Raw genomic sequence first — 16,084 nt, 5'->3', positions numbered from 1 at the left:
GCATGCGGCAGAGAGAGAGCTAGCTGCAGGCATGCGGCAGAGAGAGAGCTAGCTGCAGGCATGCGGCAGAGAGAGAGCTAGCTGGACGGAGGTGAGTCTTTAAACTCTTTTTGTTTTGTCAGTTTCAAGACAGGGTTTCTCTTCGTAGCCCTGGCTGTCTTGGAACTCGCTCTGTAGACCAGGCTGGCCTCAAACTCAGAGATCTGCCTGGCTCTGCCTCTCGAGTGCTGGGATTAAAGGTGGGCGCCACCACCTTCTGGCTAGCATTGGGGTTCTTAACCTGGTTGTGGCCATGCCAACAACACACATCCATTGAGGACATCACTCATTTCTAAAGGGGAGGGGGGAGGGAGAAGGGAAGGGGAGGGGAGGGGAGGGGAGAGGAGAGGAGGGGAGGGGAGGGGAGGAGAGTGGGCTCCATCTATGCAGCTGTGGAGGAAGCTATCATCCCTGCTGGAGCAGATCTTCCCAGGTGGCTGTTTTACTGTCACTCATGTTCTGTAAGAAACCCTAATAAATTCATTGGATTTCTCTATGTAACAGCCTTGGCTGTCCTGGAACTCTCTCTGTAGACCAGGATGGCCTCGAACTCACAGAGATCCGCCTGCCTCCCTAGTGCTGGGGTTAAAGTCATGTGCCACTGCCGCCCAGCACAGCACCTTTTTTTAAAAAAAATGTATTCATTTATTTATTAGCAGTTGCGGATTGAACCTAGGGCTTCATACCCACAAAGCAAGCACTCTCTACACTGAGATACAGCCCCAGTTTGTGTGTGTGTGGTTGGTTTTGTTTGTTTTGTTTTCTTTGAGCCAGAATCTCACTCTGTAGCTCACTTGGAACTCTCTATGTAGATCAAGCTGGCCTGACCCTTACAAAGAGCCGCCTGCCTCTGCTTGGACTTCCCAGCCTCTTAATTCCCAGAACAAGTGACGGAGACACCCATCTGAAATCCCTGCACTTAAAAAGTAGAAGCAGTATCAGGCTTAAAGGCCAAGCCCAGTTGTTTACCGTATTTAGGCTACGTTGGGGTCCACGCATGGTGGTGCGTGGCATCAATCCCAGCACTGGGAAAGCAGAGGCAGGTGGATCTCAGAGTTAGACACCAGCCTGATCTACAAAGTGAGTTCCAGGATGGCAAGGGCTCAGAGAGACCCTGTCTCAAAAAAAAAAAAAAAAAAAGAGAAAAGAGAAAAAAGAAAAGAAAGAAAGAAAGAAAGGAAGGAAGGAAGAAAGAAAGGAAGAGAGAAAGACAGTGGATTAAAAAAAGTTTCTCCTGGATCTGGGCCTCTTGACACAGTCTCACCGTACCAAACGAAGACAAGACAATTTAGGTTATATTCTCATTCCTTCTGTCTAGCATGGTGGCACACACATGTAATCTTATCAAGAGGCTTGAGCTCAGCCTAGTATATACAAATGGACCCATTATTAAGGAGAGAACTCGCTGGAGAGATAACTCAGCTGTTAAGAGCGGGCCTGCTCTGGCAGAGGTCCTGAGTTGGTTCCCAGCACTCACATGTGGCAGTTCACAACGGCTGTAACTCCAGCTCCAGGGATACCATGCCCTCTTTTTTTCAAATTATTATTATTATTTAGATTTATTTATTTATTATGTATACAGTGTTCTGTCTGTCTGTATATTTGCAGACCCGAGGAGGGTACCAGATCTCACTATAAATGGTTGTGAGCCACCATGTGGTCGCTGGGAATTGAACTCAGGACCTCAGGAAGAGCAGTCAGTGCTCTTAACCTCTGAGCCATCTCTCCAGCCCGATACCACGCCCTCTTCTGGCCTCTGCGGGCACCCACACTCACGTGCATACACACAGACACACATAATTTAATAAAACAAAACAAAAACCTTTTTCTAAAATAAGGAACAAACCAAACTTTCACTTGACTTTCGTCTTATGCCAGTAGTGTCCATCACTCAATGAAAGCCAAGGTGGAAGGCTGGGAGCTGCCTTAGTAGGTCAAGAGCTTACCGTATAAAACACGAGGACCTGAGTTCAAAACCGCAGCATCCATGTAGAAGCCAGGAGTGGGACTGGAAAGATGGCTCAGCCATTAGAGGCTAGACTTACAACCAAGGATACAAAAAGCCAGGCATGGTTACCCGACTGCTAGGGCGGCAGACAGGCAGATCTCAGGGGCTTACTGGCCAGGCAGCCTAGCCCAAATGGTGAGTTCAGTGAAGGATTCTGTCTCAAAGAACAAGGCAGAGAGGCTGGTGAGATGGCTCAGCTAGTAGAGGCACTTGCTGCCAGGGTTGATGACCTCAGTTTGCTCCCCATAACTTGCATGATGGAAGGAGTGATGTGTGTGTGTGTGTGTGTGTGTGTACACACATAAATAAAGGTAATGTAAAATATTTTTTAGGCAGTCAGGCAGTGGTGGTACACGCCTTTAATCCCAGCACTCAGGAGGCAGACGCAGGCAGATCTATGTAAGTTTGAGGCCAGTCTGGTCTACAGAGCGAGTTCCTGGACAGGTTCCAAAGCTACAGAGAAACCCTGACTCAAAAAACAAACAAACAGAAAATTTAAAAAAATTTAGGCAGAGGCAGGATAATCTTTATGAGTTCGAAACCAGTCTGGTCTACATAGCAAGTCCCAGGACAGCCAAGACAACAACAGAGTCCTTGCTTCAAAAAAAAATCCCCCCAAATATGATACATATATGTAACTCTGTATGTATGCATGTATATATATGTAAACTGTGTCTCAATATGTATTTCTGGCTGACTGGCCTGGAACTCACTATATAAACCAGGCTGGCCTCACTCATAAAAATCCACCTGCCTCTGCCTCCCAAGTGCTGGGATTCAAGGTGTGCATCACTATGCCCAGCCCTAAAATCTTGTTTGAAACCTTTTAAAAGAAGGTGGAGAGCAATGAGAAAGATACTCAGATCAGCCTCTGGCCTCCATGTACAAGCATGGGTGACTTCATCTGCACCCAAGCAAATGAAAAAACCCTCACAGGTGGTTTATGACCCACAGGGCCCCTATAAAGTCACCTGGGGCTACGACCCATTCTCTGTGTTCCACAGTGAGATGTGCTGCCATCACACCAACACCCTTGCAGATAGTTTTGCTTTTATTGTTCAAGAATATTTTTTTTTTATAAAATCCACATACGCACACACACATCTACATACATGCAAGATGCCTACCCAGCTCTGGTTGCCCCTTGCCCTGATCGCTCCTGACATCATATCTCAGTGGTCACCCAGGGAGCCCACCCTACAGCTCCCCATGTCGCCAGTGCAGGGGCAAAGAGAGGGAAATCTCCTGTTCTGCCTCCCTGCTCAGGAACAAAGGAAGGGTGATGCCCTTTGTCCGAAAGCAGGGAGTCATGAGGAAACAGGTTGACCTCATCTCTCCTCAGAGCTCCCTGAGTGGCTGGCTTAGGTCCCCAGCGTCACAGCTGCTAATGCCTTTGGGGTCCTCTGTGATTAGATAGAGGCCCAAGGATGGAGTATGAGTCACCAGAACGCACAGCATCCGTATAGTGCAGGGATGGGAACTGGGTTCTTTTCCATCCACAGGAGGTGGTAAGTGTCAACCCTGGAACCTGCTAGACTCTCAGGGAAGCAGTTAGCCAGGATCAAGAGGGGAGTGCCCACGAGTTAGCCCTGGGAGTTGGAAACTTTCACCAGGATTAGAATGGTCTGCCCAGGGTACCCTCAGTGACTGCCCGTGTGGCTTGTTCAGGCACACGGCTCGGATCGGTCAGGATGCTGGTAGACGTGCTGAGCTGGCGAAGGGAATTCAGGACAGCTGGAAGAAGAGGAGTTAGGGGTGGAGTCAAGAACATGGGGGGGAAAATACCAGTTAGCTAAACAGGTGGCTGTTCCCAGCACCTCTTCCTTTAGGTATTTTAGAGACTCAAGGACCATCCAGGGTGTGATATGGTGGAATGGCCTCAAACCCTAAGCTGTATTCAAGATAGACTAGACTTGGGAACCAAGCAGGCTGGGCTTGAACTCTGCTCTGAAGCCCCACAAGTGTGTGTGTGTGTGAGATACTGGAGACTGAACTCGGGGTCTTGTGCATGATGATGTAAGTGTTCTGCTAAGCCAAGTCCCCAGCCCCTCACTGAGGGATTCTAGGCAGGTGCTCTATCATTGAGCCATGTTCCCGGCTCCTCACTGGGGGATTCTAGGTAGGTGCTCTGCAAGGTCTCACATGTTAGTAGGCAGGAAGATGGCTCACGTACTTGGTCGGAGAGCAGGCAGAGAACAGTACTGGTCTAGCCAAGCCAGTGAGGTCTGGCGGAGGCTGTGTAAGCTTGTGGTAGACACCATCCCATTGAAGGACTCAAACAAAGGCCGGATGAGGATGCTGAACTGGGCTTGGAGTCAAGGAACACACCAGTGATCCAGACAAGACCCCACCACCTCACAAACAGCTATGACACTGGCCCCAAGTCAGTGCCAAAAAAAGCCTGTCACTGTCTAATCGTGAACGCTATGGGAAGTCACTCTGCCCCCCTCTCTCCCTGCCAAGGGTTGTTCATTCATCTCTCTATCCTTCCGCTTAGTTCCTCCAGAGCCCTCATTCTGTATTAGCCCATCCCACATCTCTAGGCTCAGTCAAGAACATAAATACTGACCTGATGGCACAGGCTTGAAATTCCGGCCATTCAGAAGACTGAGGCAGAAGGATCACAAGTTCGGGACTACCCTAGCCAACTTAGTGAAAATTTGTCTTAAAATAAAAAGCTAAAAGAGGGCTGGAATGGAGCTCCTGACCGATCTCTAGTATGGGAAATCAAACACAACTCAACCCAGGATTCAGGAAAAAGTGGATGTCCTGCCTTCTCTAGACCTAGCACGACTTGGACTTTAGATATTTCCAGACCGCCTTCAGGGACGTCTCCCAACTGCATTACCACCCTCACCCCCACCCTGCTCCCCCTCCCTCTCAGCTGACATGCATTCTTGCAATCCCAGGGCCTGACAACAGAGGGCAGAACCAAAGCCCATTTCCTGGGGTCCTACGGCTCAGCCTGTGGTCTAATACACAGCCTGGTCTGACTGTAGCAACAGCAGCCACCACTACCCTCAGGCCATCAGCCCAAGTTAAGGATACTACCCAGAACTTCCAGTTGTGCAGTGTGCGGGTCCGGACATAGTCATCAAACATGTCGCGCATCTGGTCAAAGCGCTGATGTGTGATGGGCACCCCAGTGGCTGGCAGCTGCTGCTGGCACAAGCTATGGATGGAAAAAGTCAGGGAGTGTGAGGACGTGCCTCCTTTATCTCAGCTCTTAAGTACTTTTTGCTTGTTTGTTTTTTCTGAGACAGGGTTTCTCTGTGTAGCCTTGGCTGTCCTGGAACTCGCTTTGTAGACCAGGCTGGCCTTGAACTCACAGAGATCTGCCTGCCTCTACCTCCTGAGTGCTGAGATTAAAGGTGTACATCACTACACCAGCCTTGTTTTTTTAATTGATATTTATTGAGGCAGCCTTTTTTAAAAATTAATTATGTATTTATTTCTTTTCCTGTGCCTTCGTGTTTGTCCTACATATATGTCTGTGTGAAGTTGTCTGATCCCCTGAAACTAGAGTTATAGGCAGTAAGAGCTGCCATGTAGATGCTGGGAATTGAACCCAGGTCCTCTGGAAGAACAGCCATTGCTCTTAACTGCTGAGCCATCTCTCCAGCCCCTTGGTTTGTTTTTTAAGGTGTTGGAGATGGAACTCAGTTCTTGCATCTGCTATGCAAGCGCCCTATCACAAATCATGTGTCTAGTCCCTCACTGGAGGATTCTAGGCAGTTGGTCTACCACTGAGCCACACCCCACAGCCCCATTCTGGTATATTTTTAGTAAAGCATTTTATCATTGAGCCATACCCCCAGCTCTTCAATGAGGCGTTCTAGGCAGGGGCTCTACCACTGAGCCACATCTTAGCCTCTCACTGGGGAATTCTAGGGAGGGGCTCTACCACTGAGCCACACCTTAGCCTCTCACTGGGGGATTCTAGGCAGGTGCTCTACCTCTGAGCCACACCCCAGCCCCTCACTGGGGGATTCTAGGCAGGGGCTCTACCACTGAGCCACACCCCAGCCCCTCACTGGGGGATTCTAGGCAGGGGCTCTACCACTGAGCCACACCCCAGCCCCTCACTGGGGGATTCTAGGCAGGTGTTCTGCTGAGCTTCACCCCTGCTTACTTGATGGCGGCATTGAGCTCCTCTATCTCATCCCGCAGCTGCTGCGCCTCCTCCTGCATGGCCGCCCGTTCCTGCTGCAGCATTAGGATGTATTCGGCAGTCTTCTGTAGTGTTGTTGCTTTGCTCACCTGCGGGCGCCACCAGTGTGGGCCTCTGTGCTGGCAGGCCCTGGGATCTGGTGTTGGGTGTTGGTCCAAGGAGGGGCTCCATGACTCTAAGGGAATGTGCATCTCTGGCTAGGGGCTCACCTTGAGACTGGGCTGGGCACTGAGTGTGCTCACAAGTCCGTGGAGGGTGTCAAATCCTAGCTTGATATTGAAACGCCTCTTCTGCTCAGCAGAGATGTGTGTGATGCGCCGGTTCTCCATCTTGGAAATCAGACCGTGAGATGAGGCTAAAGGAAGCCGGGGGTAGGATTGGTAGCAATTGCATCTCGGGGGTCAGGAGACTGTACATACCTTGTTGTTGTCTACGCGACCCCGGTTTAAGATAGGTTGAGAGGGCGATAGGTGGACACTCAGTGCCCCCGGGGGTGGTATGGAATTGAGATCCCCTGATAATCGCCGCTCGCTGCCTGTGGCAGGGACAGACCCGAACAGAAGGACACACAAGAGAGAAGGTCCCCTTGCCCCGTCCTGTCATTCCGATCCCATTCACAGCCCCCCTCATCTTTCCCCTCCCTCCTTCCTCTAAGACCCACAATCCCTCCTGCCCCTATTTACCGCTGGGTGCTGGGGGTGAGAGCCGCTCTGCTTTGGGGACAATCAGGGACCTGGGAGGGGCCAATGTGGCTGGGCCTGGAGGTGGCTGAGGTGGTGTAGGGGCCGGGATTGGGGGAAAGAAGGCACGGGCACGGGGGAATTCAGAGACTGTATCCTGCTGGGATGGAGAAGGGCAGAGAGTTGGGGTAAAGGCCCTAGACTGACCCTTACATCCCAGTGCCCACCATCTTACCGGAGACTCTGGGGGCCGGAGGAGGGTGCTGGGCACAGGTGGAGGTTCCAGTGCTTGCTCAGGCTTGGCTGGGTACAGGCAGTATTATGAGGACCACTAGACTGGCCCAATCAAGTCCATCACCAATTAAGACCCCGTCTTGCTCCCCAGCAGCCCACGCACCCTATAAGATATAGCTCCAGTCTCTAACATCATTCCACCCTCTCTCTGCCCCCAAGCTCACCCTAGAACCCTAGCCTTCTGCCCTAGTAGCTTGCCCACTCCCTCCCAGCACCTTGTCCACCTGCCTCCCCCATCTCACCTGCCCTGAGAAGCTGTGTAAGGCAGGGGTTGTTGTCTCTGGCGGTGGCGGTAGGGCTGGCAGTGGTAGGGGCCAAGGTAGGGGGACTGGCTTTCTGTCGGCCTGGGGACGGGGTGGTGGGCTTGCATCTGGGCTGCATATCCTGAGGCATGGTGAAGTGAGGCCTAAAGGCAGGCTCTGGGTACCCAGGGGGCAGATGGTCTACAGGGAAAGGGGTGGGGCCAGGGCTAGGGCCAGGCTGTGGTGTGGGAATGAAAGTGGTAGGAGCAGGAAGAGTAGGCACTCCTGGAGCAGGTGGGACTGTGGTGAAGGGGAACCTGGCGGAGAAGAGGGGCTCTTCTGTCAACAAAGTGGGAGGTGGAGCCATTGTAGGGAAGTGAGCTGGGGTGCAGGGCTCTAAGCTCTGCGCCTTGACAGGGGTGGGGTATGGAAGGAGAGGAGGAGGCATAGGAGTAGGTGGGATCTTGGTCTTTGGGTCTTCAGGAAGAAGGAAGTCAGAACTCATAAAGGTACTGGGGTCCAAGGGTCCAGGGCAGCTGTTCCGAGCCTAGGTGAGGGGTAGGAGAGACAGGATGATACTCACAAGAGCAGGGGAGGGACCTGCCTGTACTCACCGGGAAACCTCTGTCCTGGCTATGTCCTGGACTGGGTACTGAGGACACAGGAGAACTGATCCACACATGTGCACACACATGCACACACTGGAAATCATAACCTAATGTACAACCATAGCCTAGTACAGATTGTGTGCACAAATTAGGCATGGCAAATCAGTCTTACTGATAATTTGTGATCCATTCGCCCACCAGATAATTTATCCAATACAGCTATCAATCTAGTCTTCATTTACCTATCCATCTGTTTGCTAATTACCACCAGTCTACCCTTCCAGTTATCCACTCTTCATCCATCAAAGCGCTAACTCATTCACCAATCTCATTGTTCATTCTTTATCCATCCATCTACCCAGCCACCCATCTATCCACCCATCCAACCAACTATCCATCCATCCATCCATCCATCCGTCCAACCACCCATCAATCCAACCATCCACCCATCTATTTAACCATCCACCCATCCAACCATCCATCCATCCAACCACCTATCTATCCAACCATCCACCCATCTATCCACCCATTCAACCAACTATCCATTCATCCAACCACCTATCTACCTGCTCACCCCACTAACTTGCCCGTTAATCTATGTATTAGCCATCTACCCACCTGTCCACTCATCCATCCATTTACCTATGTATTCTCTCATCTATGAACTCATGCATCTCTCTGTTCCACCCCCAGATGTGATGGCTAATCTGGATGGGTAGTTCTAAGGAACGCCTAGAAGATTGGTGAGGCACACTGGTGTTTTGTGGAGGGCATTCCCAGAGGGGCTAAATGAAGAGGGTAGGGTGGGCTGGTTAAGTTCCATGGTCAACTCGATTCCATTAAGACATGGGTACTGCATCAGTTAAACACAGCTCTCAGGTGTGTCTCTGAGGATGTTTCCAGGGAGGGTTAATTGAGAGAGAAGACTCCTGGGTGTGGGTAGAACTACTTCATGGGGATGGGAACCCAGACGGAATTGAAAGTGGGCTAGCATGATGTCTCAGGAACTGAAAGCACCTTGCTGCCAAGCTTGATGCGTTGAGTTTGATCCCAGGAACTCACATGGGGGAAGGAGAGAACCAGCTCCTGGAAGTTATTCTCTGATGTCCATATGGCACCCACACACACACACACACACACACACACACACACACACACACACATTTGTGAACGTACACAAAATAAATTAAAAAGTAGTAAGCAGGGGGACTGGTAAGATGGCTCAGTGAGCAAAACACTTACTACCAAGCCTTGACTCGAGTCCCTGGGGCCCACATGGTGCCATGGTGCAAGAGAAGAATTGTTACCTTCAAGTTGGTCTCTGACCTCCACATGTATACTATGTCAGGCATACCCCTCCACATCATGCCTGTACACACACGCACACGCACACGCACACGCACACACACACACACACACACACACACACACACACCACCACCACCACCACCATCATCATCATCATCATCATTATCATCAAATAGAAGTAAGCATGCAAGCCAGGTACCTGACTTGTACCCTGACCCAGTCTGATCAGCTGCCTCGCCATGCCGCTGTCATGCCCTCTCCACTGTATCCCTTAAACCACGGTCCAAAAGAAAACTTTTGTGCTGGGCATGGTGACACACACCTTTAATCCCAGCACTGGGGAGGCAAAGACAGGCGGATCTCTGTGAGTTAAAGGCCAACCTGGTCTATAAAGTGAATTCGAGGACAGCCGGGACTGTTTACACAGGGAAACCCTGTCTCGAAAACCACAGGAAAAAAAAAAAAGAAAGAAAAAGAAGGGCTGGAGAGATGGCTCAGAGGTTAAGAGCATTGCCTGCTCTTCCGGAGGTCCTGAGTTCAATTCCCAGCAACCACATGGTGGCTCACAACCATCTGTAATGGGGTATGGTGCCCTCTTCTGGCCTGCAGACATACACACATATTCAGAATATTGTATACATAATAAATAAATAAATATTTAAAAAAAAAAAGAAAGAAAAAGAAAAGAAACCTTTCCTTATGTTGCTTTTTGCCAGGTAGTATGCCACAGCAAGGGACAAGGTAACTGATATGGGGGTGAGACACACCATGAATGCCAGCCCACAGTCTGGGAGCCCAGGTGGAATAAGTGGGGGTGGGGATTGAAGCCCTCTAGTGAAGGCATTCTTCCTCCTAGCCTCTCTGCTCTGTCTCACCTCCTCCCCCATGACAGACTCAAGCCTCTGAAATCACAAGCAAAATCACTCTTTCCGTGGGGTTGCTTTCCTAGATGTAGCAGCACCGTGATGAGACTGGCTACTGCTCTAGCCCACAGGTAGCCAGCCGTTTACCAAGAGATCCGACCATGTGCATTCTCTTAATTCTCCCATCAACCCGTTCGTACTCCATCTGTCTATTCATCAACCACCCGCACATTCACCAAACACTAACATAACAAATCATCCATCCATTCGCAAAGCCAGGTATCCCCAGCCCAGGCACCCGATAGTTCAATCAGTCTACCAAACTGTTTATGTGGGCATCCGACCACTTGCCATTTCCTTTGCATTCACTTACCCACACACGTAGGCGCCATTTTCTACAGCGATCTTTCCATTTACTGCCACACACGTCTCTCTGTACTCTCATTCATTCATTCATTCACCGGGCAACCCTTTCCGTGTGTGGAAACCACTAGGTACAGAGAATGCAGTGGTGGCCAAAACAGCCCTTCCAGCAAGAAGTTGTCTGTCCAGTGGAGGAGACAGACCTCTTACAATCAACTACAAAAGCGTGTGAGAAGTTCCTTGAGAGGAGAAAAGGACTCTGTGGTGGTTAGGCTTAACGGTCGGACTGGACACAACCTAGGACCACCTGGGAAGAGTCTCAGTGAGGGACTGCCATGTTAGGTTGGCCTGTGGGCGTGTCTATTGGGGAGTATCTTCATTAAGTCAGGTGATACGGAAAGACCCAGCCCACGGTGGGAGGCATCATTCCCTAGGCAAGGGATTCTGAACTGTGTCAGAGTAAAGTGGAGCAGAACATAAGTGAGCATGCTCGCCGCCATTTCTCTCTGGTCTTCACTGTAGATGTGGTGTGACTGTTGGAAGCTCCTGCCTTGACTGCCCCACACTGACGGTCTGTAACCTGGGGCTCCTAGCTGAAAGAAACCCCCTTTCTCCCTCTAACTTGCTTTCCCTCAGGGTATTTTAGCACAGAAATGAAACTAGAAGAGACAGCTAACAACTGCAGGGAAATGACTTCTGGACTGGTATGGGTATCAGAGTTCTTGAAACAAGATGTCAACTCACAGTTGCCTAAACACACACACACACACACACACACACTCACTCCCATCCTGCTTCCATGTACACACTCCTGCCTCTCCCTCCCAGCTGGCTTGCCCTTCATCAGCCCATTCACTCAGACCCAGAATGTTGGGCAAGCAGGGTGGCACACACCTTTAATCCCTGCACTCGAGAAGCAGAGGCAGGCTGATCTCTGTGAGTTCAAGGCTACCCATGTCTTCAAACCCAAATCCAAACCAAAAAAACAATGACAAGAAACCCCTCCTCTGGATTGTGCCCTGTTCTGTGGTTCTTACGCCCTCTGCCTTCCTCTACCTCTCTCTCATTCAATTCATCTAGTTCTGCTTTGTAGGGTCTTCTCTGCTGGCTGTGCTCTCCCAAGATCTCTTCTTCCTGGCTGCCCAAGAAAGTGTTTAGCTACTTCCTGGCCCCAGGCAGAGCCAGAGCTAGCTCTCAGAGGTCCTGGGAAGGCTGCACAAAACAGGATACACTCACCTGTAGGCGGGTAGTCCCTAAAAGAGGGGTCATCCCCGAAGAGGAGGAAGCGGAGGCTGGTGGTGGCATCTCTGGGCCCAGGATTCCACTGCTGAAGAGGGAGTCAGCCATGGGGCCAAAGCTGGGGGGCTCCAGGAAGTTTGAGGATGTGGGCGGTTGTGGGGGGCGGTAATTGGTGAAGAAATCTGTAATTGGGACACATAGGGGAGCAAATGATATTAAGAACTCAGGCTAGGCCTTTGATACAGTCCCCATGCTGGGCAGAGGTAGGATAGGGACCAGGAGAGGTGGAAAGTTTCCATGAAGACTGTGGAACGGTGTCTGTCACACTCAGGGGAAGCTGCACTAGAGACCAGTAGGAGATTGGCAGGATGGTCTTGGGAGAGATGTTGGGCTCTGGGAGGGAGCGAGCAGGGACCCCAGGAAGCTGCCTACCCATGGCGCCCCAGTCTGGGCTCACTTCCTCTCCCTGTGTCTGCTCCTCATTTTAACACTGTTGGCATTCTAGAAAGAAGAGGTCATAGAGAGGTTCTGGGAAGGAAAAAGGTGGGGTACAGGGGAGTTGCCTCAGTGTGTCAGGGATGAATCAAGGGTGAGCAGGTTCATGAGGTCAGTGGGTCAGGCATAGGTTAGACTTGTTGGAAGATCATTAAGTTGAGGCTGTAAGAGCGGAGCCTAGGCTGACATTTGGGGAACACAGAGTGGGCTCAGACTTGGAGTGTGAGTGCTAGGGAGCCAGGAAGCCTGAAAAGCTTATAGGAGAGGCAGGCAAGGCAGCCAGATTGTTTAGGGTATGGGTTGTGTAAGTTCTGGGCTATTCTGGTTTTGGGAAGCAGGCTGCTCACAGCCTAACCACATCCCGGGCTGGGGCGACACCCGCCTACCCGCTCCCTTCCGGCCACCTTTCTCTGACCCTGACCAGCATGTGTTCTGTGCCCAAGATCTCAGTCAGAGCAGACCATAGTAGCTCCCCACAGGGTTTGGTGAGCTATGCTCCCCCATTTTCACTTCAGAATCCCAAGCCAGGAGAGCTGGTCAGACCTTTTAACACAAGCCGCCTCTCAAGACCAAGTGAGTTTGAGAAGGTCATAGGGTCAGGGTGTGCATATGTATATGTCTATATGGTATGTGTGTGTCTATGTGGTATTATATATGTCTCTGTGGTATGTGTATTTGTGTATGCATGTATGTTGAGAGTGTATATGGAGAGTGTAACCTGTATATGTGTGTGCATATGTGTACATACATGTCTGAGAGCATATGTATACATGTGAATGTATATATACACGTGTATGCTGTGCACATGTGTATATGTATGTATACATGTAGGCTTCTATATGTGTAAACGTGTGTATATTTATAGTATATATACATGTATGTATGTTGTCGTGTGTGTACGTATATATGCTTATGTGTTTGTCCATGTGTATGAGCATGTATGAGTGTGTTAGTTTTCTATATATGTGTGTGCATGTGTGTATGTATGTGGTGATATGTGTGTATAAATATATGTTTGAGCTTGCAAATGTGTTGTGCATGACATGTCTGTATACACGTGGGTGTTTGTCTTAGGTGATTCTGCCTGGCCAGAAAAACCAAACAGGTTCTGAGTATCAGTATGCAGTGACAGGAAGCACCTGTCTACCTTGTCCCTGGATATCTGTCCCTGGATGTCTGGATATGACTGAGAACACATCTGCCATGCCCACATCTCTCCCAGTATCAGAAGTGGTTTTATATTGCCCTGTGCCCCCACTTTTTACAAAGGGATCTACGGAGGGACCAGAAAGTGGTCACCAGAGTTCCACCCTATCCCCCAAGGACCACGCGAAGTCCAAGATTAGAGCATTGTCTGGTGGCAAACACATCATGCCAAAACAGCCACCTTCCCCTTATTCACACCTGTTCCAGGTGGCCTCCAGAGAGCTTCCCATCAAGCCCCAGTTCTTTCCGGGCCTGGTCCTCACACTAACCAATCACTCTCTGTCCTTGCACCTGCCCTTCCCCAGCCCCCCCCCCCCGCCCCGCCTCTGTAGAATTTTTCACCTTCAGCAGGGTTTCCAGAATGAGGACAGAATGGAAACCCTGGTGGCTCGAGGCTCTCCCTGAGCAAAGCCAGCTCCAGAGGGTCACTGTAACCACCTGCTCTGGGAGAGCCATGCTCGCCCCCAAACATCGTCCACCTGGCATTGACTGAAAGGTTACTGCAAGTTCCAACACCCCTGCATTTTGCCCAGAGCCTGGGTGGGCACACCTGAGCTCCTACCTGTGGTAGGGGTCTGTGGGACAAGATGGAGCTGCTGTCCTTGGGGGCAGGTCGGCTTCCAGGGCACTGTCATCAACACTTCTGCCCCTGGCAGACCCCACCCTCCCAGGACTAAGGCAGGGGGTGGGGGTAGGGGTGGTTCCTCATTCCCTAGTACTCATGTGATTGGCCTCACCTCTTGAATGACAGGCCCAGGACCCTGTAAGGAAGGAGCTTGGAAGGGGACTTGTCACTGAATGAAGCTTCCCTGAGACTCAGCTCTTCAGCTCAACCCTGATATTTTCCTGACCCCCCAGCTGACCTCCAAGTGACCCCCAGCACAGCTCTGAAGGCTCCTAAATGCATGCCTACAAGGAGCAATGAGCAAGAAATACATGCAGGCCCGGGCAATGGTGGCACACGGCACCAGCAACCAGGAGGGTCTCTTGAGTTCGAGGCTAGCCTGATCTACAGAACGAGTTCCAGGACAGCCAAGGCTACACAGAGAAACCCTGTCTTGAAAAACAAACAAAGCAAACAACAATAAAAAAGGAAGAAAGAAATACAATCAGCAAAGAAAAAAAATACAGTACTCTGGGAAGAAAGACCCCATTGAAAAACAGGGAGCAAGCTGTACCAGGCCTTGTGACCCACACCTGGAATCCAGGCACTCAGGAGTCTGAGACAGAAGGATCATGAGTATAAGGCTATCCTGGGCTACATAGTGAAATTCTATCTCAAGTAAGTGGAATGTGGCAGATAGAGGGAGGAGAAGGAGAGGGCACACACTCTGAGCATGGTGATAAATACACACTCTAGTCCTCTAATGCCGGTACGGGAGGTAGAGACAGAAGGATCTTGAGTACAAGGCCATTCTGGGCTACATAGTGAAATTCTATCTCAAGTAAGTGGGATGTGGAGGATGGAGAGAGAGAAGAAAAAGGAGAGGGCACACACTGTGGGCATGGTGATAAATACACACTCTAGTCCTCTAATGCCAGAGACAGGAAGATTAGAGTTCAGAGCAGCTTTGGCATCAGCAAGTTTGAGGCCAGCCTGGACTGCATAACCTAGCTAACTTTATCTGTCAACGATGGTTTACTAGAGCAAAGGGGCCATGACCAAGGGACTGCTTAGATCAGGCTGCCCTTCTGTCTTGATTGTTAATTGACATAGGAGGTATCTAATTGTGCTGGTTCATTTTATGCCTACTTGAGGGAGCCTCGATTGAGAAAACGCCTCCTTAAGATCAGGCTGTAGGCAAGCCTGTAGGGCATTTTCTTAATTCATGGTTGATAGGGAGGGCCCAAGCCATTGTGGCTGGAGTCTCCCCTGGGCAGGGGACTCAAGTTTCTAATGAGAAAACAGGCTGAGCAAGTCATGAAAAACCAACAACAGGCAGCAACCTCTTCATGACCTCTGCATCAGCTCCTGCCTCCAGGTTCCTGTCCTGACTTCCCTCAGCAATGGACTGTGATGCAGAAGTTTAGCCAGATAAACTCTTTCCTCCCTAAGCTGCTGTTGGCTATGGTGTTCATGATAGCAACAGTCATCCCAACGAGGACCCTAAGCTTGTTCCTCCATGGTTCCTGCTTGAGTTCCTGCCCTGACCTCCCTCAGTGATGGACTTCCCAGAAAAGAAGCTAAACCCTTTCCTTCCCTAAGCTGCTTTTTGACAGAGTATTTGTTACAACAACAGAAAGAAAACTAGGGTGGACATTTGAATGAAATGGCCCCAGTAGGCTCATAGGGAGTGGCATTATTGGAGGTGTGGCCTCGTTGGAGTGGGTGTGGTCTTGTTGGGGGAAGTGTATCACTGGGAGCCTGCGGGCTTTGAGGTTTCAAAAGTTTAAGCCAGGCCCAGCGTCACTGTCTCTTCTTGCTGCCTTTGATCAGTTACTGCTCCAGCACCATGCCTGCCTACATGACGCCATAGCCTGCCCTGATGACAATGGACTAAACCTCCGAACTGTAAGCCAGCCGAATTAAACGCTTTCCTTTAAAAGAGTTGCCATGGCCATGGTGTC

General features: G+C 50.4%; 1 protein-coding gene across 10 annotated transcripts in view; it reads right to left on the bottom strand.

Moving 5' to 3' along the window:
• Nucleotides 1-3,080: 3,080 nt before the first annotated feature.
• Mlxipl (MLX interacting protein like) overlaps nucleotides 3,081-16,084 on the bottom strand; it is a 51,945-nt gene continuing 38,941 nt past the window's right edge. For 5 of the 10 annotated variants that reach the window (XM_038344833.1, XM_038344834.2, XM_038344825.1 and 2 more), the window contains 9 exons: nucleotides 11,813-11,997; nucleotides 7,435-7,981; nucleotides 6,902-7,201; nucleotides 6,638-6,753; nucleotides 6,428-6,547; nucleotides 6,180-6,307; nucleotides 5,096-5,219; nucleotides 4,221-4,350; nucleotides 3,081-3,781 (listed from right to left, as the gene is read on the bottom strand). In XM_038344833.1, the coding sequence (XP_038200761.1) occupies nucleotides 3,663-3,781; nucleotides 4,221-4,350; nucleotides 5,096-5,219; nucleotides 6,180-6,307; nucleotides 6,428-6,547; nucleotides 6,638-6,753; nucleotides 6,902-7,201; nucleotides 7,435-7,981; nucleotides 11,813-11,997 (1,769 nt within the window). In that variant the 3' untranslated portion in view covers nucleotides 3,081-3,662. Of the gene's footprint in view, nucleotides 3,782-4,220; nucleotides 4,351-5,095; nucleotides 5,220-6,179; nucleotides 6,348-6,427; nucleotides 6,548-6,637; nucleotides 6,754-6,901; nucleotides 7,202-7,434; nucleotides 7,982-11,812; nucleotides 11,998-16,084 lie in introns of those variants that run through there. The other 5 variants (XM_038344827.1, XM_038344829.1, XM_038344828.1 and 2 more) reach the window with 3 other exon arrangements.

The sequence above is a fragment of the Arvicola amphibius genome, chromosome 10, assembly GCF_903992535.2.
Source record: "Arvicola amphibius chromosome 10, mArvAmp1.2, whole genome shotgun sequence".
Lineage (NCBI taxonomy): Eukaryota > Metazoa > Chordata > Mammalia > Rodentia > Cricetidae > Arvicola > Arvicola amphibius.
This window is presented reverse-complemented; position numbering and strand designations above follow the sequence as displayed.